We start from the raw sequence: 27,328 nt of genomic DNA, 5'->3' as shown, positions 1-27,328 counted from the left end.
ATCCGTTTGGGGTCTAATTGCCTAAAAGTTGCAGACAGTAAAAAAACCGCTCTAAAAAGACTGTTCCACATTCCATTGTCTTCATAGGTTAAAAATATTCCAAGCTGTTTACGTTGTAACTTCTACATGGTTAGGTTCCAAGCAGGTAGGATATGTTATCTTTTTTGTTCGAGGTGGCGTAGCTACCCCGAACCAATAAGCACTAGCCTATACACTATCTACATGACAGATTTTCTAACCTTAACAGTACAATTATAGAAGTGCATCCCTTTAGGAGGGGGGGGGGAGAGTCAAAACGCGTCAAATAAGCCTAAGTCTATTGATTTTTGAGATGGTCATTGCTAAATTGTATAATCACTGTCCGTTTTAATTTGTGTCCGATTGGAACTGTGTCCGATTAAGATTGTCGTGGGTTCGTTTCATTGTGTCGGATTGGAATATTTGGAATTGTGTTCGATTTGGACAATCGATTTTTTTTATGCACATCTGGGACCCTCCCGTTCGTGAAATATCACAGGATGGTTACAGAATTTCAATAATAATAATGGATTTTCATTTTGAATCTGGCTTTCATCTAGGATGAGATGTCCTCACACATTGGATTATATGAACGTGTCTCGCTGAAAAAGACTTAAAAAAGAGTCAAAACGTTCAAAATTTATACTTATTAATAAAGAAAATATATACTGAATACGCTTTATTATACTCTCATATGCCTTTATATTATTGTTAAATTCGAGAGTTACAGAGATATCATTTTTAATTAAAAAAAAACCTAATTTATTTTTTATTTATTTATTAAATAAATAAATAATTTATTTATTTATTATTATTTATTTATTTATTTAAAAAACAAATTGATCAAAATTGCATGCGTATTGCAACTTCAACTTACACAATCGCATTATTAGAATAAGAATATTTAGGCAAAGGAAGATAGGAGTCTTAATCTAGAGAAGAGAAAATTAGTTGTGGAAGAAGTGGAAGTTGAAGTTTTGCTAAATAAAAATATTCAAGTATAATAAAAAAAAGTTTATATTTCCATAAAGAATAACGATTTAACTTTAATTAAATAAATTAATAACATAATATAAGGCTATGAATAAAGGCGATTTTTTTTATATTTTATATTTTTATTTGTGAATATCTTGCGTAGTTACCGGTAACTTTTTTAAAATTATTATTAACATTGAAATGACCCGATCGAAACATCACATCTGTTACAAAATTTTTTAGATTATTGATATAAATAAATTTACTCACATAATAACTTGAGTGGTTCATAGCCCTATATTATACAAGTATTATTAATTTATATTTCTTTCTCTCTTTCTTTTTCGCATTCACACGCACGTACACTCTTTTTCTCTCCTACTGTATTTTCTTTTTATATTATACTATTATATATTACTTGTAATAATTAAAAATTGCTAAAAATTAGTTTCTATGTCAGTACGATATAATATCTTCAAAAAAGACAAACTGTTTATTTAAAATATATTATTGCAATGTCTTTTGTTTTTGTTGCTTGAAATAATCTTGTCTGAAACTTTCATTCATAATTTGTCCAATTTTCATTCTAATCCATACAGGTGACATTAGAGTGATGAACTTTTGAATACTATGGGCCCAATAACCAGTACTGCTGTTCATTTTGCCCAGAGTGGCAATAGCATTTCTTGCATAAGTTGTAGCATCAGGTACAAATATACTTGAAACCTGCAGTTTTAAATAAAACGTCTACATTTTTCAATAATCGCATGAAAATATAGATTAAACAAAAATAACTAGAATAATAAATAGAATAATAAATTATTCTAAGCTTGAAGTAATACATGAAAAGAACGGTTTTGCTGAAGTATTTAAAACTTTAGTTAAGTACATACATATAAATTTAAAAAATAATTTTGTCAGACAAACAAAATGATTATGAAGAACGCTCAAACTGATTATTAAAATATTAAAACCTTTTGTAGCTATTGTTTATCACCATATTTGAGCGTTTTACATAATTACATTGATTTATAGCAGAAAAAATATTTTGTATCACATAAGGTGTTTCTTATAGATTTTTGAATGATGAAAATGATATTGAAAGTCAGATTTCCAATGTTAAATTTCCAAAATAATAGACCTTTAATGTATAAAACATTTTTTATTTAACATTTTTCGTTAAAAACAAAATTAATATTATCTTGAAATTCTGATCAGATGTTATGAATGTATTCCCTTCATCCCTTACACAGAAAAATACACATAGTCCGCAAATGCTAATTATTACTAAAATATTTACTAAGTATTGGGAGTACAAATTAATTCGGTCCGTTTTCCAAAAGATGGTTTCGGCTGTTATGAATGATTCATAGTGACAGCTGATTTTGGCGTTTTCAGAGAGGTTAGACATCTGCTAATAATATTCAGTTTATATCGCTTTGAGTTTCATACAAAAACCTTGATTTTTACTGTGTTTGAAATGTCAAATTTTGTGTTAACCAAGCAGCATTTGGGAGATTCTAATTTGCTTTAATTGGAAGAAAAGTGCAGCTGAAGCCCATCGAATGCTTGTCGAAGTTTATGGTGACATTGCTCCAACTGATAAATCATGTAGGGAATGGTTTCGACGTTTCAAGGATGGAGATTTCAGCATTGAAGTCAAGCCTCGCTCTGGACAGCCAAAAAAATTTGAAGACAAAGAATTAGAGGCATTACTCGAAGAAGATCAGAGTCAAACGCAAGAGGAGCTTGCAGAATCATTGGGAGTAACTCAACAAGCCGTTTCTGCACGATTGAGAGTCATGGGAATAATTCAAAAACAAGGAAATTAGGTGCCTTATGAACTGAAACCGAGAGACGTTGAAAGGCGATTTTTCACTTGCGAACAGCTGATTCAAAGACAACAAAGAAAAGGTTTTTTACATCGGATTGTGACTGGAGATGAGAAGTGGATATTCTACGACAACTCCAAGAAGAAAAAATACTACGCTAAGCCCGGTCAATCGTTGCCATCGACTTTAACATCAACACCAAAGCCGAACATTCATGATTCGAAGATCATGCCCTGTATCTGATGGGACCAAAAGGGTGTTGTTTACTATGAGCTGCTGAAACCTGGCGATTCCATTATGGGGCGATCGGTATCGGCTACAATTGATTCGTTTGAGCCGTGCATTGCGAGAAAAACGGCCGGAATACGAGCAAAAACATGATAAAGTTATTTTTCTTCATGACAACGCTCGGCCTCATGTCGCAAAAGTCGTAAAAAAATATTTGAAAACGCTCAAATGGGATGTTTTACCGCACCCGCCGTATTCTCCGGACATTGCTCCTTCTGATTACTGGTTGTTCCGAAGGATGTAGCACGATTTGGCAAGTCATCGATTCACTTCTCCAAAATTGGGTCGCCTTCAAAGACGAGTCATTTTTTCGAGATGGATTTCGAAAATTGCCTGAGAGATGGGAAAAAAGTAGTAGCCAGCGATGGACAATATTTTAATTAATCTGTTCATTCATTTTGTTTTGAAATAAATGCATTTTTGAACACAAAAAAACGGACCCAACTAATTTGTACTCCTAATATTTAAAAAATTCATATATCCGCAAATCGTAAGTTCTCCACATCACATTCACAAGCATCAAATTGATTCTGAAACTTAGTAAGTTTAATACTTCAATTAAAATTATTAAATTAAAATAAATTTGATTTGATTATTAAAAAGTTAGTAAAAAGTTGTTTCTTCAGTTTTATAATATATATAGGTATATATTTAAGTATATATACAAGGTGTTTGGAAATATTAATATCGAATGCAGATGAGATGACATGTAGCAGAAAAATGCGAGTTGCCGAACGTTTTTCGAGGTAAAAGAGCAAACGGACACCTTTGATTTGCAATGCCGAATGTACCTAGGGATAGTATTTGCCCCGTGCGGCAAGGCGCGTCTGCCCTAACTAGATTATTGTTTATAAGCAATTACGTGTCTAGCGACAGTGAACGCATGCCTTATCGCGCTGAGCAATCCTCTTGTAGCGCGCTTGCATTTGGCGGTGGGCTGGGCGAATTTGGCTATTTTTATAAGTTAATAACTCATTAATCATTGCGACAATTGTAAAATGGTAGAGGAGTTATAATGGCTAATAGAAACCCCTTATTTTATTGTTTGAAATTTATATGAGCGGTTTATCTAATATATTTTTATTGTAATTAATTGATAGAGAATTTTTCTTCTCTTTAGTCCATTCTGTTCCTATGCGAAAGACTTATCACTAATTTCCAAACACCCTGTATATATACTTAATGTATATATACAGGGTGTTCCAAAATAATCGCCAAATATTTCATGGGCAAGTAGAGCGAGTTAAACTAAGTTGTAATTATTTATTTTCTTCTCATAAAACTCAAAGAATTTTTGTGTCTTACAATTTTTCTGTAAAGTTGATAGTATTTGAGTAAAAAATTATTGAAGACCAATTTTTATCTCGATAATTAATGTCTTGTTAACTATTGCGAAAATTGCAAAATGGTCTTTTCTCAAAGAGGACTTTTCGACTCAGTTTAGTTCGCTCTATCTGCACATGAAATATTTGGCAATATTTTTGGGATACCCTGTATATATAATACTTAAGTGTACGTGCGTGCATGCGTGTATATATACTTAAAAAATATGAATTCTTGTTTTAAGTACATAATAATGAGTTTTACTAGAATTTGTAATAAGTACATTTCAAGATTATTATCAAGAAAATATTTTTTGTTAAAAATAACCGTTCTTTTCATATAAAATATATGAATACAAACTAAAATATAAAATTAACATGCAGCAAATTGATTTATAAAAAATAAGCTTTAAGGATTTTAACTCTTTCAACAATTCAGAAAATTGTTATAAGTAATATTATTTCAATAATATTATAATAGTTTCGATACCTGAAGCTTAGAACTAAATGCGTTCATTTTGGTATTGACGAAAAGAGGCGACAGGTGTTGAACAGTTACGCCGAATCTGGAATATTCCGCCCTGAGAGCATCGGAAAAACTCTTCATATACGCTTTCGTAGCGGCGTATACAGTCATCAACGGCAATGGCTGAAACTCAGATCCGGAGGAGACGTTGACAATCGCGCCTTGTCTGCGTTTTTGCATCTGCCCGATAACCAACCGCGTCATTAACGTAGTGGCGCCCACATTTACATTGATAATGTCCCACAGTTCCTTCTCGGGTACCTCTCCGACATACATGGGATATTCGTATTGCTTACCCACATTATTCACTTAAAACAAAAATCGTTTAATATATCATATCCATATAGAAGCGTCATTTAATGTTGCATGTATGGAGACCGATGCTGTAAATTAATTTAGGTATGTATTAATTTATATACTTTTGACTTGTGTATTATCATGTTATGCATTATCTATTCTCTTTGTTCCATGAGAGAATGACCTCTGATAATAAAGCGAGCTGAACATTGAAGTGTCGCGATCAAGTAACAAATGCATTTTAAATGTTAGTGAGACAAAAAGACTAAAGAAAATAAAAGAATATAAAAATAATTTTAAATTGCTAATATTTCGTGAACCTTGCCGTTCACTTCATCAGGGCGAGGAACACACTGATACTCAGTGCGGTTTTCGTCTCAGTCAAATTTCTTTACAAAGACATTTTGATTTAAAATAATCCCATTTAGTTAGAAAAATAAAAAAATCAATTTTTCACAAAAGAAATCGATTTAAAATCGCAATTTTTTCTTTTTAATGTAAATTACTTCAGTTTTAATTACAAATACGAGTTTGATTTCCTATACTATTACATCTGTTTCACCTTTAAAATTACAAAATTATCTTCGTTAGTATTATATTTTTCATGGATTAAAATTTTTTATTATTTTGACTACATATGTAAATCGTAAATTTTTTTTACTTTGACAATTATACTGACAATTATACTCTAAATATCACCAAAACTTAACACTTTTTCACCCGAGACTGAAGAAATGGTTATGCTACATCAAAATTGGATACGTCAATGTTTTTTTTTATTAAATTAAGTTAAAAATTAATAACTTACAAAATAAATCTAGCTACATTAAAAGTTGCTCCCTAATAGCATGGGATGTCCTGTGAACGTCCTGCCAGCTAAATATGACATTCTTATGAAGCCTTGTTAAAGTTTAAAAGTAACTAGGTTAAGTTAAAAATTAATTAATTTAAAATTAACTAAATTAAGTTAAAAAAGTTATTAACTTTTAATTTTTTATTTAACTTTTAACTTATATATATGTGTGTGTGTGTGTGTGTGTGTGTGTGTGTGTGTGTGTGTGTGTGTGTGTATCTATATATTAACTAGTTACTGCCAATTCTATAAACGTGATTTACACGGGGCGATTTTTATTCGTTATTAAAAACTTCTTTTAGACGTGGGTTTGTTCTTATAGTGTATAGTCGCGGCGAATATCGCTTTCGACGCTTGTCGCTGGCTTGTCGCTAGTTTTTTGCTGCTCCTTCAGAGCGAATTTTTAAGTCGTCAACGTAAAAAGCGAATTTTTTCGAAAGCCTCAGCCACTCATACCATAAACTCAGACCATAAATATTAGAGAATAATCGTGTCATCGAATGACATACTTCGAGCCGCTTGTGCTTTGTGACCAACTATTCGCTTGATCACTTAACACTGCTTCAAAATTTTAGTCGCTAGCGAATAAAAACTAAGCGTGTACAAGAAGCTTTCATCAGCGAATTTGCGGACAAATTAAGAAGCTTGCTTCAAGCGAATAGCAGCAGAGTCGAGAGAATTCGCTGGCGAATTAATGACATCAGTAGACGCGGCTTCTAGCGAATAAAAGTCGCCCCGTGTAAATCACGCTATACATATTTTTAAAACCTCAATGTCCTTCTATCTTTTACGATTTTTTCCACTGAAGATTTCGATAATAGATTTTTAATAAAACAAAGAAGTTTTTAATACTTATTTATTTATTATGTTATGTATATATTTTAACTTCTGATGTATCTGTTTGTGTTTTGACTTCTTAATAATATTTTTTCTTTATATTTAAATCGGTTTTATATTTAAATCGGTCAATTTTTTATATTTATTCTAAGCAGTGCTGAAAAAAAATCTGTGAGTTTGAAACGTGTCTATGCTTGTTCATTTGTTATAATATTGAATAAAATTTAATATTTATGTCATATATGTATATTTACTTTATTGCTTGTTTTTGACCATTTACTTTATATATATATATTGGGAGTATAAATTAGTTCGGTCCGTTTTTCAAAAGATAGATCCGGCTGTTGTGAATGGTTCATAGTGACAGCTGATTTTGGTTTTCAGAGAGGTTAGACATCTGCTAATAATATTCAGTTTATATCGCTTTGAGTTTCATACAAAAATCTTGATTTTTACTGTGTTTGAAATGTCGAATTTTGTGTTAACCAAGCAGCATTTGGGAGGTTCTAATTTGCTTTAATTGGAAGAAAAGCCCATCGAATGCTTGTCGAAGTTTATGGTGACATTGCTCCAACTGATAAATCATGTAGGGAATGGTTTCGACGTTTCAAGGATGGAGATTTCAGCATTGAAGTCAAGCCTCGCTCTGGACAGCCAAAAAAATTTGAAGACAAAGAATTAGAGGCATTACTCGAAGAAGATCAGAGTCAAACGCAAGAGGAGCTTGCAGAATCATTGGGAGTAACTCAACAAGCCGTTTCTGCACGATTGAGAGTCATGGGAATAATTCAAAAACAAGGAAATTAGGTGCCTTATGAACTGAAACCGAGAGACGTTGAAAGGCGATTTTTCACTTGCGAACAGCTGATTCAAAGACAACAAAGAAAAGGTTTTTTGCATCGGATTATGACTGGAGATGAGAAGTGGATATTCTACGACAACCCCAAGAAGAAAAAATACGACGCTAAGCCCGGTCAATCGTTGCCATCGACTTCAACATCAACACCAAAGCCGAACATTCATGGTTCGAAGATCATGCTCTGTATCTGGTGGGATCAAAAGGGTTGTTTACTATGAGCTGCTGAAACCTGGCAATTCCATTATGAGCGATCGGTATCGGCTACAATTGATTCGTTTGAGCCGTGCATTGCGAGAAAAACGGCCGGAATACGAGCAAAAACATGATAAAGTTATTTTTCTTCATGACAATGCTCGCCCTCATGTCGCAAAAGTCATAACAAAATATTTGGAAACGCTCAAATGGGATGTTTTACTGCACCCGCCGTATTCTCCGGACATTGCTCCTTCTGATTACTGGTTGTTACGAAGGATGCAGCACGATTTGGCAAGTCACCGGTTCATTTCTCCAAAATTGGATCGCCTCCAAAGACGAGTCATTTTTTCGAGACGGAATTCGAAAATTGCCTGAGAGATGGGAAAAAGTAGTAGTCAGCGATGGACAATACTTTAATTAATCTGTTCATTCATTTTGTTTTGAAATAAATGCATTTTTGAACACAAAAAAACGGAACTAATTTGTATTCCCAATATATAAATATATATTGTGTTACATATATTACTAAATTTTCATAAATGTATTTTTAAATAACAAATTATGCAGGTTAATTACGTATGATGCATGTTAATTATGTATATAGTATTTAAAAAAAATTCAGTAAATCTGTTTATATTGATGTTGCGCTATAGAATCTCATTATATTTATTTTTAGAAAGAAATCTGATAATGAGAGAATCGAGGTCTTATTCATTTTTTTTCCAATCAAAAGATTCGATCTTTCATAATTAATAATTTCATTAATTATTTATAAAATATTAGGTGTAATAAAAAAAAATCCATTATTTTTCCAATAGATGGCTTTAGTAATCTGTATCACGCGTAGACGAGATACAAATTACTAAAGCCATCTATTGGAAAAATAATGGATCTTTTTACTACACCTAATAATACAAATAGTGATCATTCATGAAAACGTAAATTGAGAGAGAAATAACTATTACGTAGTTACTTTCTTAATCTTTGATTTTTTATATTTCTTAAATAATGATTATTTAATATATAATATGAGCCCTTTTTTTAAATATAAGTTTTATAATTTTATAATTCCAAATTCAATAGCTTCTAAATCAGATGATTAGCTACGTATTCTGTCCTTGTTATGCTTGCGGTTTACATGGACGAGTGATAGTGAGTGTTTCTTAGCATGAAACACAGATAACACTGTGTAACCAGTAAATCATTCTTATTATTATTTATCAATGTTAAACAGAGACAACATGATCGTTATTACATTTTATTACATTTATGTCTTTTGCTGGAAAATACTAAGCATCAGTAAGGCTATATGTATATGCGCAAATAGGCTAGCTGCTATTGGCACTTTATGAACATATAAATAAATATGGCTAGTAACTGTTCAAATAGTATGTAATAGGACTTTTAAGTATTCGGATATCTAGATATTCGGATATCTGAAATTGATTCCGATCCGAGAACTCAAAATCGTATTATTCGGGTAATCTGAATATCAGAATTATTGGAATCCGCGGATCTGAATTTGGCTCCGGATTTAGATCCATGTCCAGAAAGAAAAAAAAAACATCGACGTATTTAATGAATTTTAACATAAGTTATTTTTTAAATAAAAATTGAATTTTGATATATATAATTGAATTTTCACATATATAATTGAAGAAAAATAAAATTACAAAAAATAAATAGATAGACACAGAATTATACTTGAAATCCAACTAGACCGTTTAAGATATTTGTTTCTATAAGTTGTGTTTCTCACATATACGTCCTACAAGATTTAATATTGTTTATAAATATAAATGTTTAGAACAGATTCTCAATCTTAAAATAGTAATAACAAAGATGTACAAGGATAATAAGAGAAATATTTGTATTTCCCTTTTACATTCAGATTAAATAAGTGTATAATATAATGACTTTAATATATATTCAGTCCACATTAATGCCAACCTAATTTGCTATAAGTTTGCTACGATTTCGAATCTGAGAACCGCATCTTTCAGGTTCGACTTTTACTATTTTAATCTCGGATATCTTAGAAAATTCGAATTTCCGGATAATCCGAATTTGAAGCATCACATTTATTTGTAATTTGGATAAACGTACGAATGTCCGGATAGCTTTAAATCCGAATCAATCTTGAAGTCCTAATATGTAATAAAGAACCTATGGCTGAGATAATTAGTCATCAAGTTCGAAGATCAGTATTATTGATTTACTATCAAGCTAGTGACTTAAATCGCGTAAATAACAAAGATCAGTAAGAACCGAGTAGGTGACCACTCAGTTAGAAGGCTACCTACTTTTATTAGCAAGTTAACAATTCGCATTGTGTAAACCAGGCTTTAAAGACTAATAGTCTGTATCATGGAAGAAGGTCAGTAGTAAAACAAAAATATATGAAGTAGCTGGCCTTGTCAGATACTGCTCAATCTTGCATGGTCAGTTGGCTAATCCCTTTACACGGAGCCAATATGATCTTTAACTACTGATGTTATCAACTCATGTGCCAATTAACTCGTATAATGTAAACCGAGCATTAAGATCTCTATTATGTACTGTTTGGACAGCTATACCGGTTCATATTGACTTGTGCATTCATAAAGGGTCAATAGCTGATTTATTTGTACGTGTTGAGAAAAGGCCAGTGGATAGTAAAACAACAATATTTGAAGTAGCTGGCTTTGCTAGATACTGCTCAATTCACAGTAAATTGGTCAATCTATTTACATGAAGCTAACGTCTGATATTTTTAGCCGGTATTATCAATTCGCAAATGTATCAACTTGCATCGTATAAATCGGGCAGTAGACACATAATTTTATTATATTATTATATAATTTTTATAAGCATTACTTAAGTAAAATAATATTTTTGTTGACAGCAAGTTATACTACTTTCAAAAATAATAGATTGTAAAAAATTGACTTATATTGACTTATACTAAATTTATGTTTAGATTTTAATTGAAGTAAACTATTTTAAAATATAATTATAAAATATAAATTGTAATAATAGTAACAATACAAAAATAATATTGAATGTCAAATTACGTCTATTTGATATAAATATAAATGTAATAATTAATAATTTTTGAAAAAATAGAGCTATTATTACAGCATATAGATAACATTGTGTAATATTACTAATGATATCTTAATTTAATTGAATAATATAGCCTAAAGCCATTTACACATTTGAATATTTTTATTCGCGCAAAAGATTTGCTGGAATTTTGTTCAAGATTGGATATGGAAGATTGGATGCGGTTTAAAATAATTGTTGATCGATGCTACTTATACAGGGTGGGCCATCTATTGGTACGTTTTTAAAAATGCGATCAAATGAGCATACATTGATATTTTTTATTAATTTTTTTTTTGTTGTGAAGCTAAAAGTATCTGCGTCAAGAATGAAAAACGATTTCGTTCATGTGGCTCCCTCTACTGGCCTTACAGTATGCCATTCGGTCACCCCAATTATTAATGACATTTTGGACTACCTCGGCGCCAATTTCACTCAAAACAGTCGTAATATAATGTCATCCACTAACATCCCTTTCTCACGAACTTTCCTCACCAATTTGCGTATAGCTCCTTCGGTGGGTGCTCTATCACGACCCATATTTCTTTTCAAAATTCGTACAGTTTCGGCGACACAGCACTGACTTTGAAAATAAGTTTTTAAAATTTCAAAACGCTCTTCAAGAGAAAACATGTTGTTTCGTGCCGCGGACGGTATGACTAATAAACTGTCAAAATTTCGGGTCTGTAGCTCGTTCGGTGTTGCCATACGACGAAATTCAAAAACGTACCAATAGATGGCCCACCCTGTATTACTTTAAAAAAACATTTACATATGTAAGTCTGCTAAAAATCATTAATTGAAAAAGATCTCATTGTCAATAGAAATCAAAACTGTTTTTGGAAATTGCAAAATATACAGAACGTTAAATGTTCACAATAATGTTACAATAAAATAACATTAAAATGAATTTTAACTAAACAAAAAGTGATTTTTAATAATTATATTAAAGTTATTTTAATGTTATTTTTAAACAAGCTAAAACTTTTTTTCAAAATTAGACTTATACTTAAAAAAAAAACAGTTCATACACGGATTTAATAATTTTTTTTCTTGTGTTGGCTATGAACTACAGCTACATTGTTACAGTCAAAATAATAATTAATTTAATTACCTAATATGCCCACGGAAATATCTTGCAAAAGAGAATGGATTTTCGTAAAAGCATTTTCTCCTTCAGTGAAATCCGCCGCAAGAATCCTCACCTGAATTTTTGGATTTATTAACAACATCTCGTCTTTTGTGCGTTTAAGTTTTTCTAAGTTTCTGCTGATTAATATTAGATTCATGTTTCTTGCTGCTAATTCCTTAGCATAAGCTTTACCAATACCGTCAGTTGACCCAGTGACAACTAAAAATATTTATTATTATTTTTAAGCATAATTTAAAATATAATTTAAAAGAATAATATAATTAAAAGTTTATAAATAGATAAATAAGATTACTGAGAATTAAACATTTAAAAAATAAAGGAAAAGGTCTATGGGAATCGCGCTGTAAATAGTGTGCTTTTTCATATAATGAAATTTAATACGTAACAGCTTAAGATTAAATTTTTGAAAAATATTCAATTAATTTTAATCTATTAGAATAGATTAAAGAGATTAGCGATATAAATACATATATGCTCTTTTGCACATTGTAGTCTATCTATCATCAGAATTACCGGACACCCTATATATCCAAAAAGATAGTAAATGTCAGATCATAAATAGTAAGAAGGATTAAATGACAAGTCAGAAATTAAAATATCACATAAAAGTAATATACATAATATTTTACTATTGCGTGAAAGATCAAGAAAGATTAAACTGTGATTTAGAAATTAAAATGATATCACACAAGAGTAAAATGCATACAGTTAATCAAAGATTGAAATTGAAAGTTTTAGAAACTGATAGAGTAAATGTGTCAAACGTTGCCACGCCAGAAACTAAAATATTTACATATAGTTTCTGACGTGGTAACGTTTGATACATTTACTCTATTAGTTTTCAAACTTTCAATTTAAATTTTTGATTACTGTATGCATTTTATCTTATAATCTCGTGTGATATCACTTTAATTTCTGAGTCGCAGTTTAATCTTTCTTACTATTTGTAATCTGAATCTTACACTGCATTTACTATCTTTTCGGATATGTCTTCTACGTTTCTTTGAGATGCATTTAATCAATTTATGTCATCCAGTTTCCTAACTGGTTTGGGATTGCTTTCCAATTGGAGCATAATTGACTATCTCACATGAACTGTGATGGCACAGTGTAATGCAAACAAAAAGACTACACTTTTTTTTTATTAACTTTAACTAACAATGGCTTAAAATTAGCCAATATAATTTTTCTTTTTAATGTAATCTTTAATTATTAACTTTATTATATAAAAAATATACGCATTATTTATAACCCTGATTATCTATTTTCTTTATTTTTTAAAATAATATTTAAATATAATTAATTTTTATATTGGAATTGATAAAAATTTCTTTATAGTTATTTCTTATGAAATGTTCATTACCTTTTTTTGTTTTGCAAATGTCCAAAATGATAAAATAAAATATCACAGTTAATGTATATAAGGTGATTTTAACATATTTCTTCACCCATTATGAGCAGATAGAGTGAATCGAACTGAGTCGAAAAGTCCTCTACCATTTTGAAATTTTTCGCAATAGTTAACAAGATATTAATTACTAAAAATTACCAAATATTAGTCTTGAATAATTTTTTACTCAAATACAATCAACTGTATAGAAAAGCTGCAAGAGATAAAAATCATTTATTTTCTTCTCATAAAGTTCTGAGAATTTTTTCAGAATTTTTTATCAAATTTTTAGAACTGCACTTTCTTATTTTTACCAACATGAGAAAATACGGTATTAAAAAATTCTGAAAAAATTCTCAGAACTTTATGAGAAGAAAATAAATGATTTTTGTCTCTTGCAGCTTTTCTATACAGTTGATTGTATTTGGATTAAAAATTATTCAAGATCAATATTTGGCAATTTTTAGTAATTAATCTTGTTAACTATTGCGAAAATTGCAAAATGGTAGAGGACTTTTCGATTCACTCTACCTGCTCATGATGGATGACGAAATATGTTAAAATCACCCTATATAATCAAAGATGTTTCAATAATTTAAATGATATTTATAAATTAAATAATATTTATAAAGCTAATTAAAATTTAAGAGACATAATTTTTTTTTAATGGACTTACCTGCCCATTCGCCGAATTTTGTTCGCAAATCGATTGCCTTCTTGTTGTATATTTGTATAATAATTTCCCATAGAACACGCAGAAATCTCATAACAGGACCAAGTAGAATCCAAAAACAAATTAAAGTAACTAACAGCCAAAATGCTATTGTTATTAACATTTTTTTCGTTATTTCACGCTCTCTCGTAATTATCTAAAAGAGAAAAATATTTATGTTAAAAATTACAAAAAAGTTTCCTTTAATTTTTTATTACAAAAAAATGTTGACATTTCTTTGACGTATTTTTGTTAAGAGATATTTATAGAATTAGAGTATATAAATTTATATACCAGAATGTTATTTAAGCGTTAAGGCCCAGCTCAGATCAATAAGGCCTTTTTATTATTTATTGTGTATTCATAATGATCTTACGATATTTTGTGCTTACAAGATGTTTGTTTATAATTATTTGCTTGTAATTATAGAATTATTTATGTGATAAAAAGGAATGTATTAAATTAAACTTTTCTTAATTTTAATTTTAATGTTTTTATTGGAAATTCTGTGTGATCATACATTTTTTTCAAAACTATAATTTCACGTAAGTACGATGTCACAATTGAGAAAACATTTGCGAGAAAGGCTTTAACACGTGAAAGTGTATTACTTAATCGCGCCAGATATTTCGGTAATGCAACAAAAGCTTGATTGATCGCTTCTTTTAGAGGTCTCTTACCAAACACTTTGTTTCCCTTATCTTTGTCCCTTATTATTGTCCCTTAACTTTCCCTTATTATTGTCCCTTATCTTTTATCTACTCTCACTTTTATTTTTGTTTTCGATACCGGTACAGTGAGAGATGTTCGAGGAATGAAAGCCGAGGCAAGACTAAACCGTCATCTCGCTCGGGTGATTGTACTGAAGGCCAAGTCGAGAAGTCATGATACTTTCTCCTTTTGCTGAAATTCTCGTGGCTCCATGTACAATTTTTTGTGTTTTTAGGTCAGACGACATAAAAAATCTCAACCTTTGCTTAAGCGAATATGTATTATATATCATAAACAAATTATTACATCGAGTTAGAAGCTGCAATTATTTATCACATAACATATTTATCGCACGTTTGTTATTTTTCATTCTGTTTCAATAGAATTGCTTCATGTTGATCGATTCGCGGATGACATGATGAAAAGTTACGTAAGACAGATAACATTTTAGAAAACATCGGCACATAAATTATATATATATATTAGGTGTTGGAATTAATTCGTAGCGTTTTTTAATGAAAGAATGTTATTTATTTCACATGAGCATTAGTAGTAGCGAAAGTACTTCCCATCACTTGTAAAACGCTACGAATTAATTCCAACACCTAATATATAAACTAAAAGTCTGTTTGTTGTAATCTTATTGCAAGTAATAATTTTATAATTCTCTCATTGTATGAAGATATTTACGTGCCGATGTTTTCTAAAATGTTATCTGTCTTACGTAACTTTTCATCATGTCATCCGCGAATCGATATATATGTATATATGTATATTAAAAATTTTATGTAAAATCCACTCATATATATATATATGAGTGGATTTTACATAAAATTTATAGATTGGTTTTATTAATTCATTCATTCTATTCTTTAATTAAACGCCTTATATTTTTATATCTTATTATATTTCTTAACAATTTTATATAGAGTTGTGCCTCCAAAGAGGAGCGTTGAATGTTTCACACTAGAATCGTCGTCGGTATGGACTTCGAAAAATTTAAATATAACTATTTTTTATTGTTTCCATCCAAATTAATTTTGTATTTAAATTATGATTCATAAAATAATAATTTAAATATAATGAAATATTTATTATTTCGTTATTGAATATTGTAATCTGTCTAAACGAATAATTTTTATATTTGACTATGATAAGAAAGTACAAACAATCTGACAATAATTGCCTTACAACGATTGTTAGACAACCTAATAAGTAATTATTATTTGAATACATTGATGTTATTTAAGTTTTTATACTGTGAGTAATGAGGAAATAGAGAGAAGAAATGAATAATTTGTTATTATTTTTTACTGATGCACGCACGCACGCACGCACGCACGCACGCACGCACGCACGCACGCACGCACGCACGCACGCACGCACGCACACATGCACATATTCTGAAAAAATAACTGCTTATTTGTAAAGGGTATATATGTACAAGGCATATTCGGAAAGTAAGGTTACAACATTTTACAAAAATCGAAAAATGAATATTTATTAATATAAAACTTATGTGACATATTACACAAAGCACTATTTTTCCACGTAATCGCCATTTCCACTGCACGTAAAACGATCGATCTCCTCAACAGATTGGGATATTCTGAACCATCCTGCCCATAGTCCTGACCTAGCATCAAGTAACTTTTTTCTTTTCACCATGGTGAAAAATCATATGAGCGGGAAACGTTTTTTCACTGACAAAAAGGTGAAGAATGCCGTGTGTGAATGATCAAGGGAGGTGGCGGCAGAAACGTATGACACAGGAATACAAAAGTTGATACTACGACTCACCAAATGCTTTGAACGATGGCGATTCGTAGAAAAATAGTGCTTTACTTGTGTAATATGTGATTAGTTTTATTAATAAAATATTCATTTTTCGATTTTTGTAAAATGTTGTAATCTTACTTTCCGAGTATGCTCATATGTATGTATGTATGTATGTATGTATGTATGTATGTATGTATGTATGTATGTATGTATGTATGTATGTATGTATGTATGTATGTATGTATGTATGTATGTATGTATGTATGTATGTATGTATGTATGTATGTATGTATGTATGTATGTATGTATGTATGTATGTATGTATGTATGTATGTATGTATGTATGTATGTATGTATGTATGTATGTATGTATGTATGTATGTATGTATGTATGTATGTATGTATGTATGTATGTATGCATATATGTATGTATGCTAAATTCATAACAAGTGAAGGATCTCATCCTCACATTACTAGGGCCCTAAAAATCTTTTGCACGTCACTGATCTTACAATATTTCATGTTTTTAATTTATTATTAGTCGCTTGTCAAATTACTGTTAGTTTTTTTATTCTTTTTTGTGTTACATCGCTACGAGTTATTAGGTGTTGGAATTAATTCGTAGCGTTTTACAAGTGATGAGAAGTACTTTCATTAATGTATTTTTTAATGCTCATGTGAAATAAATAACATTCTTTCATTAAAAACGCTACGAATTAATTCCAACACCTAATAATTTTCTAACTAATTTCACTTGTATTGAAGTTAAGAGACTTTTGTAGTCACAATGCGGATTGGTGTAGCAGAAGCAATTTCGCTAACGATTCTGACATTCATCCGCAATTACATGTGAACATGTTACTGGCCAATGATAAAACTCGTTTGATTCTGATTGTGAGTTGATATAATCTTTCTTTAAAGAGGCCACTTTTACAAATAGTTGACCGCAATGCTTGACCTACAATTTATTCAGCGGAAACTAATAAATAACTATTACATTTTGCAATTAATAATGACAGTTGTAAAATTATTTTTCATATATAATCATATGTCAACTTATAATAAAGATATATATAATTATGTATAATCCATTATGTAGTTATACATAATTTTATAATAATTTCCTGTCTGACCTTATATACAAGGTGTTAAAAAAAGATATTCAACATTTATATGGTAGATAGTACACACCACAAAAAAATGATAAATGAGTAAAAAAGCTTTAGTGAACATAAATCGAAAACTCATTCGTTTCTGAAACATAAATAACTGATTTATGTTAATATCATAACTGATTTATTATATCTTCTACGTATCTCGTATACCATTTCATTCATGCGTTTTTGTCGTACAATAAATTTTTTAAGTCTGTTGATCGTCTATAGAGAGATCTGAGAATTTGCGTATTTGTCGTACGACAAAAACACATAGATGAAATAACACCCTACGACATGAAGAGAGAGAAATTGAGACAAGTAGCACATTGATAGTAGCCTATTTAGCAAAATTACAGGTTCACTGAGGTGAACCACTCTCATAATGGCTATACATCCAATCGTAATCGCTGATGTCAACTGATTTCCGGTGAAATTTTTCGTTACAAAGTGTGTATTGATTTTGTAAAGTGTGTGTAGTTTATAATAAATAAATGTAGTATTCAACAGATTTTAATGTGCCGAAATAAGAAATCATTTTATCGATAGATATTTTTTTTATATTTAGACTTAATTTCTATTTAATAAAAATATTAAGGAAATGATTAATTTATTATTATGTGTAAGTAAATAATTATATTTTAAATTAAATTCTAATGAACTCTATCTGAGATTAATTAAAAAACGTAATTTTGTTACTTTTGTAAAATTTAATTTACAAAAAGTTTATTTTTTTCAATAACTTAACAAAAATATTAATAATTTTTTAATATTTTTTAAGAACAAAATCGATTTTGAATTAAAGAAGATTTTCATTTGTTATAAAAAGAATTATCAGTAATCTAGCTTTTAAATAACAATGTGTAATAGTTTTCGATATGTTTATCATAGAGTAGATAATTCAATGCTGTTGCAATATTAAAGGAAAAAGAATTTATGGCAAGCTTTCGTACAAGTTACGTAACAAAAATTGCATCATATCACATATGATCATTCATATAGTAGAAAATCATACAGAAGAAAATCATTTTAAGAGAACCTTGTATATGACATAAGAGTGAAAGTAAGATATGTAAACTATGTAATGAGATGGAACAGTCAATGACGACCAAAAAAATGTACGATGTGGATAAACAAGTAGATGATGAAACAAGATGATGGAACATTCGATTCGGTTATACAAACATCTTTGAGAGATCAAAGAGAAAAGGGTGTCAATTTATTGTTCCACTTAAATGAATTTCGAGGCGTTGAATTCCGTGATCCGTTATAATCGAAATCGGCAATATATATATATATATATATATTCGCGCGAATAGTGAATCGTTTGCCGCCTTGAAAAACCACGAAATATATATATATAGGTATTTCGTGATTTTTCAAGGCGGCAAACGATTCGTCACTCGCGCGAACTCATCAATTATACATTGTGATTCGAGTTTGCATCACGTGGCCTTTGGTTTCTACGAATATACGTATATGAATGGATTTAAGCTGAAAGTGGGGAAGTCCGTGATGAGCCCGGGTCGAAGGAGGATGGACCGAAGGAGGGGCGACCGAAAAGAGAACGAGAACGAAAGAGCAGAGGCGCGCGCAGCGTCTCTTTCACTTCACACACCGACACATCATCGTTTCGTTCTTGAGACCTAACGCGATCGCCCGCTGCTTACGTTGATCGGCTGCTTGACCACTCGTGTTCTCCTTACGGTGCGCGGCATCCGCCGATGAGTTTCGCGTTGTCGAGCGGGCAGTCAGTTCATTGTACTTTCTGTACAAGGTTTCAAAAAAAGTGAAACGGAAGTGAGGATTCTTTCATGAGAATTCCGTGACTCGAAGGGATTTTTTTTGGAACGAGCGGATCGGCCGATTCATCGGGGGAACTAATAACTCGCCCTTGAAAGTTTAAAATCTTTATGAACGTTTGGACAAGGTCGATACGCTTGATCGTGCGCTCCGAAGAATTTGCTTCGAAGAAATTCTACTGATTTTGAATACGCCTTATCTATCTGGTCGTCTGTCAGTTCACGAAGTGTAAGTTTGAAGGACTGGTCACTGAATGTCTGGTCTTTTGTATCTATATTCGTATTTATATAAGTCTATTATAAAAATACTCTTTATAATATGTAGAATGATAAAAAATAATAATAAATACGCGTTAATTATAAATGCGAAAATAAAGGAGTTACTGCGAATTGAGATTGCGATTAATCATTGCTCAGTGCAAAGTAACCTTGTGATAACTTTATTATTGAGGAAACTTATGTGTCATCGTGAAAACGACTAATCGTTGACTGAAGATGAGTTTGAAGAGTGCGTGTTTTATCCTTATTTTACGTCTAATTAACAATAAGGAGAGAATGATATAATATTCATAATCATTCTCGTTGCAACAATTTGAATCTTTATTAGGAATTATAAATCTAATATGGCTTTGCGTAATTGCTCTCTTTTTTTGGATTAAATACACATATATCATTAATGTGCAGTATGCCATTATGTATTTAATTAAAATTCTTGTTGCATAATGCGATATACAATGCATAAAATTTTAAAATAACTATTCGTTGGAATATTTTTTAATTAGAATCTACAATGGAATCTACTGTGGAATGTTGGATTTTGCTATCATTTTTTCATAATACCTTAACTCGTTTTGCTGATTATTCTGTTCCTTGATTCAATTCCGATATATATGTCTACGTGGAATGTGATATATGCATTTCCTGCATTTGTTTAATATATGCTTTTTCGAGATATCTATTAAAGATCTTGATTACATTTCTATTTCCTCAGATTTCGTTTGGTTGCATTTGCTACGTCCCGTAGCATGATATTTAACATGACTATAACTCAATGTTACTTTGCTATTTTCAGATTTCACGCGCGATTATTTGCACTTTAAAATATGAAGCCCATCAGATGTTTTATCCAATATTAACTGTTATCGACAATTTCGCGACTTGAGGAAAATTTTAATAAAAATTGTTAATTTTTATTAAAAATCTATTTATTCTTTAAATTTTATAAATTATAAATTTTTATATTATATTAATAATTTATATGTATATGTAATTATATATGTAATTTATTTATGTAATTATAATTTAAATTATAATGTAACAATAACCATACATGATAATTCACTCAAACATGAAAAAATTATATTATAAATTGTGATAATTTTAAGTATGAATATAATAAAATATTAAAATATAAATGATAAATAAAATAAACATTTTTATTCAGTAAATGCAATTGCATTTAATTATAGTGAACATAACTATATTTTCTTAAATTCACTTACTATTTTATGTGGTAATAATAACTAAAAAATATGTTAAGAAAAAACTAAAGATTTTCAAATAGTGTGTATGATTGTTATTAATAATACAATTGACTACAATTGACATTTGCATGATTAAAATAACTATAAATATATAATTATCTCTAAAAAATGAATATAAATTATAGTCATTTTTATTTCTCAGTGTGACTATTTATTTTCTTATCAAAATATTTGTAAAAAGTAATTATGGATTCTATAGATTATATTTGAAAGAGATAAAAATGAATCAGTAGCTATTTTGAAAATAAATTATGCATTTTTATAATATAACTTTTATAAATATAACTAATACCTGTGCGTACCTCGAAGAGGAGACATTGTCTGCGTTGTGATATGATTGCACTTGCGCCACGACCGTAACATTGGCCTAGAAAGTTATGTTGCGGTCCACTCTTCTATTGTCTGTATCAAAGAATAGAAAATGCGACGAGCAAATAATAAAAATATAGATATAAAAGATTGAATAAAGATTGTAAAAAAAAAGGAAAATCATTATTTTGTATAAAATTTTTTGATATGCATGCATTTTATAATTATATAAATAATTAAAATTTAAAAACTGAAAAAGTTGCTCGATTTTGCTATATAATTTAGATATATAATAATAATAATTATTCTACTAATAATAATTATTCTATTTTGTGATATAATCATTTTAACCTTATGAAAACTGACTTAAAACTGGCTTAAAAAAATTGTTATCAAAAACAAACATCGATTAATATTTTTTGATATCTTATTTTAAATACATTATGTTTTTATGTTTACATTGAAAACGCTATTTGCTGCACAATTAGTATATTATTTTTATGCGTCATTTTCATCTATAATTTTATAAGAAACTAAGAATATTTCTAATTGAATTCTTTTACAGTTTTTTTAAACAAATGACGATAAATAATTAACTTTTTTTATTATTGTACATATACAAGTAACGTTGGTAACAACTATGTTGATAAATTTTTTTAACTCTTATGTAACATTTTGTGATTTGCCGTATTATTACTGTCTTATTATAGTGCAAATGATTCTTGATTGATATTATATCTCACGTAAGAATATTTTATAATAAATTAATAATCATAATTGATTTCTTATCGTATATGATAGATATGTCTGTTCTTCAATTGAAAGTAGTACGAGAAAGCATAACGTTTAGTATACAGGATTATCGGTTTCATAATAGCGTTCCATTGGAATGGATAATTCCAACGGACATGAAATGGACTGTTCTTTTTTTTTGCAGATTCAGAGTTTTACAATCTGTTCGAAATTCTACAAGAGAGTCCAATGCTCGCGGTGAATAAAGGAAAACGATGACAGGATGTCGAGAGTGGAGGATAATTTTATTCATTGTTATATGGAAAACGACTGCAAACGCAAACACAAAAGTCGCGCAAGTACATTCAAATGACGAAGACAAAAAATTGTTCGAGCAGAACAAATACATTTATTCTTGGACAGGGCCAAACGCGTTGGCCAGGTCGGCCTTGGTCGAGAGACAAGAAAGGCTACAATATAATTGCGAGTTTGAAAGTAGCGAGGTCGATATCACCGCGTTAAATCCCGAATTGTTCCGAAATATCCTTGTGGATGATTTGCACGAATTGCTCTATTGCTATGTACCAAAGGTATCCGAATTTATCGTCTTTTTATTGAGATTATCGAACAATGTTAATGTCATAATTTATAAATAGTATTGAAACGCATCGCGTTGTGCGTTCTAAGGCGAAGCGATTTCACCTTTCAGGTGGCTTGCACAAATTGGAAGCGCGTACTAATGATTGCGACCGGAAAATGGTCTGGTAACGATCCTTTAGAAATACCGGCTGATCAAGCTCATTCCTCCGGTACTTTTCAACGATTGAACAATTACACCCTGCCTGAGATAGAGAAGAAATTGGCTACGTACGACAAGTTAATTGTTGTGCGACATCCTCTGGAAAGGCTTTTATCAGCCTATCGAAATAAATTAGAGACCAAACATGAGAAAAGTGCGAGGTATTTCCAGACTCGCTTCGGCAAGAAAATCGTCAAGGTAAAAATAAGCTTTTTTAAATATAGTAAAACTTTTGTATCGCTTATTATTCATCATATAATAATACCTATAAAGTGAGTACATAATTTAATACTGTTTTTATAGTTTATTTTGCCCAAGGTTTTTTTTTCCTTTACCTATCGAATTATTTTAATCGAGTTATATCGTAAAACCTAAAAAGAAAATATTTGTTTGTTTAAGCATTGTAAGATGTTAGATGTTTATTTATATAATAATTGAATCAAATTTAGAAATACCGTATAATTGCGCACTTGGAATATGACTATGATTAATTCCATGTGCAGGTTGTCCCACTTTTATTATATTAACCGTTAATGGCAAGTTCCGTATACAAACAGAGATGAATAGCGCAATATCGAAAACATCAAGTTACAAGTAGCGATTTAACTACATGACATTTTTGCAGAAGTACAGGCCGAACGCGACCGAGGAATCTTTAAGGAACGGTGACGATGTGACGTTTCGCGAGTTCGTTGATTTCATTACCGATGACGCCGAGAATGGAACTCGAAATGAACATTGGAGACCGATATATGATCTATGCCAACCATGCATAGTTAATTACAATCTCGTAAGCAAGTACGAGAGTTTGGTCGAAGATGCCACGGAAATTCTCGAAAGGATAGGTGTCACATCCGTGAAGTACGTAGATGCACTCGTGACCACAAATTGAATAATATTGATACATTTAGATTAGCGAAACATTTTATTACATATGATTACATAAACAATATTAAGAATCTTTATTTTAGACCGCATATGTGAGAAACACAATCAATACTAGAAATTTAAAGTGCCTATTATGATTGAAGCTGGATCTTTATTGCGTTAAATAATTTAATCTTGAATTACTATTATACACTATATATAATATGTATTTGCATATATATCATATTGTAGTCTTTTCAAACTGCGCGCCGAATTTTTCCGGACTATAAACCCAATTGAAACTACTCTAGAAATCGTGAATTAAATTGATAAGCAATTTTAATAATTTGATGCTACCATCAAGTATCATATTATAAAGATGTTAATATGTTAAAACTGTTAATAAATTTATATGATTACATAGTTTTCCAGCTAGATCACCAAGCAGTGAGCCGACATCGAGAAAATTGGACAGATACTACTCTACCTTGAGCTACAAACAGCTTCGCAAGTTAGCAGATCTATATAAATTAGATTTAAGGCTGTTTGACTACTCATTGGAAGACATGTTGGGATTTTCTTTGGCTTAGGCTCGGTGCACCAACTTCACTTTAACCTTAAGCGAGATTTAAAACTTTATCTGTCTCGTTTTAAAATCAAAAAGAGATAGAGACAGAAAGAATTTTAAATCTCGCTTAAAATCAAAGTAACGTTGCAATCAGACCTTAATGGTGCTCGTTAACAGAATCAGATGTACATACATAATACGAGTAAAGCCTGTGGCACATAAAAAAACGTAAGGCAGTAAGACGTTAACAGTAACAAATAAAAAATGTTGATTACTGCTTACATTTTTTTATATGTGCCATTGATTTAAACTATCACTAAAGTCTGTGAAAATATGACAAAATACGATAAAATGGCTTTTTAAGGTATTTGTTTTTATTTTGTTTAAACCTTGTACTACCTCATATATAAATGTATAGAATATTTTTTAAATTAATTACTTATCTATATAAAAAAAATATGTACATTATATGATATACTTCATTTCAACAGTTAAAGATGATTTCTTTATTAAATAATTGGTCGACTTATTAACGAGAAATAAAAAAAATTATAAGATATGCAATAGATTGTAACACACGCGCGCGCACACATACGCGCGCACATATGCATGTGCGCAGAGAGAGAGAGAGAGAGAGAGAGAGGGGGGGGGGAGAGGGAGAGGGAGGGGAGAGGGAGAGGGAGAGGGAGAGGTAGAGAGAGAGAGGGAGAGGGAGAGAGAGAGAGGGAGAGAGAGAGAGAGGGAGGGAGAGAGAGAGAGAGAGAGAAAGAGAGAGAGAGAGAGAGAGAGAGAGAGAGAGAGAGAGAAATATACAAATGTAAAATATGCGAATAAAATATGAATTATTTTATAAATTGCGAAATATGAATTATATACATGTAAAGTTTTTTTATATGTGAAAAATTGCACGTATCAAATTATATTACATATTTCAAATTATTATTATATATTTATTATAATACAGCATCGATCTTTTCAGTAATATTGCAATAAAATTGCAACATTGCATTGACATTGCAAATGTTGCAGCAATGTTGCTGCAAGCTTCTGCGCTGTATGAGATTATACGTTATTAATCATTATATTTTATGATCCAAATATATTCATATATGCACATATTCATAGATATACTACAGACTATTTATTTGAAGTTATGGCGTTTAACGTTATAACGGTGTCTCTTGCCAAAAATTTAAGGATAGTGAAACGAAAATAAAAGAACTTCTTTTGCCTGTGCCAAGAAAAAATCACTGTCAACTTTTTCCAAGTTTAATTTCGTAAAAGTCATATGGAATGTACGTCGAAACTTTTATTGGTACGCAATTTATAGAACGAAACATTATCTTAGGATAATCTCTATTTATATGCGCACCTTGTGTACCGTGTCGTGAGTTAATCCGTAATAAAAGTTTGGCTTTCCTATTTTCGTAACGTGAAGGTGTGTCATATCGTGTTCAAAGTTATTGCTTGCAAGCAGCCATATTTGTGTGCCTATGTAAATATTATTGTATCTTCATTGTACAGTGTAGAAAAGATTCCAGAGGGATAAAAATTATATAGTTATTAATCACATTAATCTTCTTCATAGATTAAATTATATATTGCATTATGCGAACATTATGTATATTATATATCCAAAAATAAAATTGTGTTAAGACTTTCATGATTAATAATTAATGTTAACTGACTAATAAATTATTATGAAATTAATTATTACTTAATAAATATTAATCAATTAATAATCTATTAATTATTATATTAATTAATTTAATTTAATTAATTACTATTACAATTACAAATACGACTTAGTGGATCTAAAAAGTTTAAATCTTTGGATGCTGATATGCTCCGTAAACTTACGTCTAAATTTGTTATTGAATATTTCTGATTTTTATTAAGAATCTAATTCATAAATTAGATGAATAGTAATGCCGAATACATGTTTTGATAATGTTTTTGATATGTTTTTGGTTGTTCAAGGTAAATGCATTACATAATGGCTGAGCTAAAGTTTGCAGGTATCCATACATTGTTCATCGAGATTGATGTTTGGCTAAACGAGTTAAATTTAGACGAGAGCCCGAAAATGATGGACGGTCTTCTATATTGGCACGGATTGACTAAGGAGTGAAATCTTAATCGCGCGCAACAGTTCTGGCAGTCATTTGAACGAATTTTCAGAATAACACGATGCCTCTCTTGCAATTTCCAATCGCGCTTAATGGACCTGAACATATTAATTTCATAACAAACCTACCAATACTTACAGTGTGTCGGCGGTTATCTGGAACCGATCCGGTGGCGTTTTTGTCAAGAAGTTACGCCTAACATTCACAATGCCTTAATATAACTCGAGGTAACGAAACTCGTTGCTCTTCAAGCAACATTAGCCGATGGTGGGATCTTGTCTTCTACCAATCCTGGAGCAGAAGGTGGGAAGGTGCGAAACGGTACACGCAAATATAATAGGTGGGGGTGGTGATGCGGTTCCTGGAGGAATTTCGGGATCACAAGACCCGAGCGCGCAAATCCTGCATTGCCTGATCCAGTCTACGATCGCACGTAGAGCGGCGAAGAACGCATTCCTAGATCTAAGTGATCTTGAAAATAAAAAACTCAAAGTGTTTTCATGTAATAACGTTTACAATAATAACGTTTACAAAAATTAATTACCGACTGTTATAACGGCTATAATTCGCAATTAGTGATAATCCAAGCATTC

The 27,328-nt window shown here is 30.5% G+C and overlaps 2 protein-coding genes across 6 annotated transcripts in view; one reads left to right on the top strand and one right to left on the bottom strand.

The window, feature by feature from the left end:
* LOC105150584 (carbohydrate sulfotransferase 11) overlaps window positions 1-27,328 on the top strand; it is a 35,844-nt gene that overhangs the window by 7,047 nt on the left and 1,469 nt on the right. Inside the window, exons 1-5 of one of the 2 annotated variants that reach the window (XM_011063804.2) lie at window positions 19,552-20,016; window positions 22,578-22,962; window positions 23,082-23,369; window positions 23,797-24,032; window positions 24,463-27,328. In XM_011063804.2, coding sequence (XP_011062106.1) covers window positions 22,648-22,962; window positions 23,082-23,369; window positions 23,797-24,032; window positions 24,463-24,628 — 1,005 coding nt within the window. In that variant the 5' untranslated portion in view covers window positions 19,552-20,016; window positions 22,578-22,647 and the 3' untranslated portion in view covers window positions 24,629-27,328. Of the gene's footprint in view, window positions 1-19,551; window positions 20,017-22,577; window positions 22,963-23,081; window positions 23,370-23,796; window positions 24,033-24,462 lie in introns of those variants that run through there. The other variant, XM_011063886.2, reaches the window with a different exon arrangement.
* Window positions 1,018-26,962, bottom strand: LOC105150708 (inactive hydroxysteroid dehydrogenase-like protein 1). 4 transcript variants are annotated; one of them, XM_011064161.2, is made up of 6 exons: window positions 26,874-26,962; window positions 21,624-21,733; window positions 14,306-14,498; window positions 12,201-12,437; window positions 4,926-5,269; window positions 1,018-1,719 (listed from the first exon to the last, which is right to left on the bottom strand). In XM_011064161.2, the coding sequence occupies exons 3-6, from the start codon at window positions 14,463-14,465 to the stop codon at window positions 1,501-1,503; spliced, it is 960 nt and encodes a 319-aa protein (XP_011062463.1). In that variant the 5' UTR covers window positions 14,466-14,498; window positions 21,624-21,733; window positions 26,874-26,962; the 3' UTR covers window positions 1,018-1,500. The 4 variants fall into 4 exon arrangements, with proteins under 4 accessions (XP_011062463.1, XP_011062384.1, XP_087259558.1 ...); XM_011064082.2 differs by having other exon boundaries at window positions 21,634-21,733; XM_087403432.1 differs by lacking the exon at window positions 26,874-26,962 and having other exon boundaries at window positions 21,634-21,804.

The sequence above is a fragment of the Acromyrmex echinatior genome, chromosome 2 (assembly GCF_024713525.1).
Source record: "Acromyrmex echinatior isolate Ae372 chromosome 2, ASM2471352v2, whole genome shotgun sequence".
NCBI lineage: Eukaryota > Metazoa > Arthropoda > Insecta > Hymenoptera > Formicidae > Acromyrmex > Acromyrmex echinatior.
This window is presented reverse-complemented; position numbering and strand designations above follow the sequence as displayed.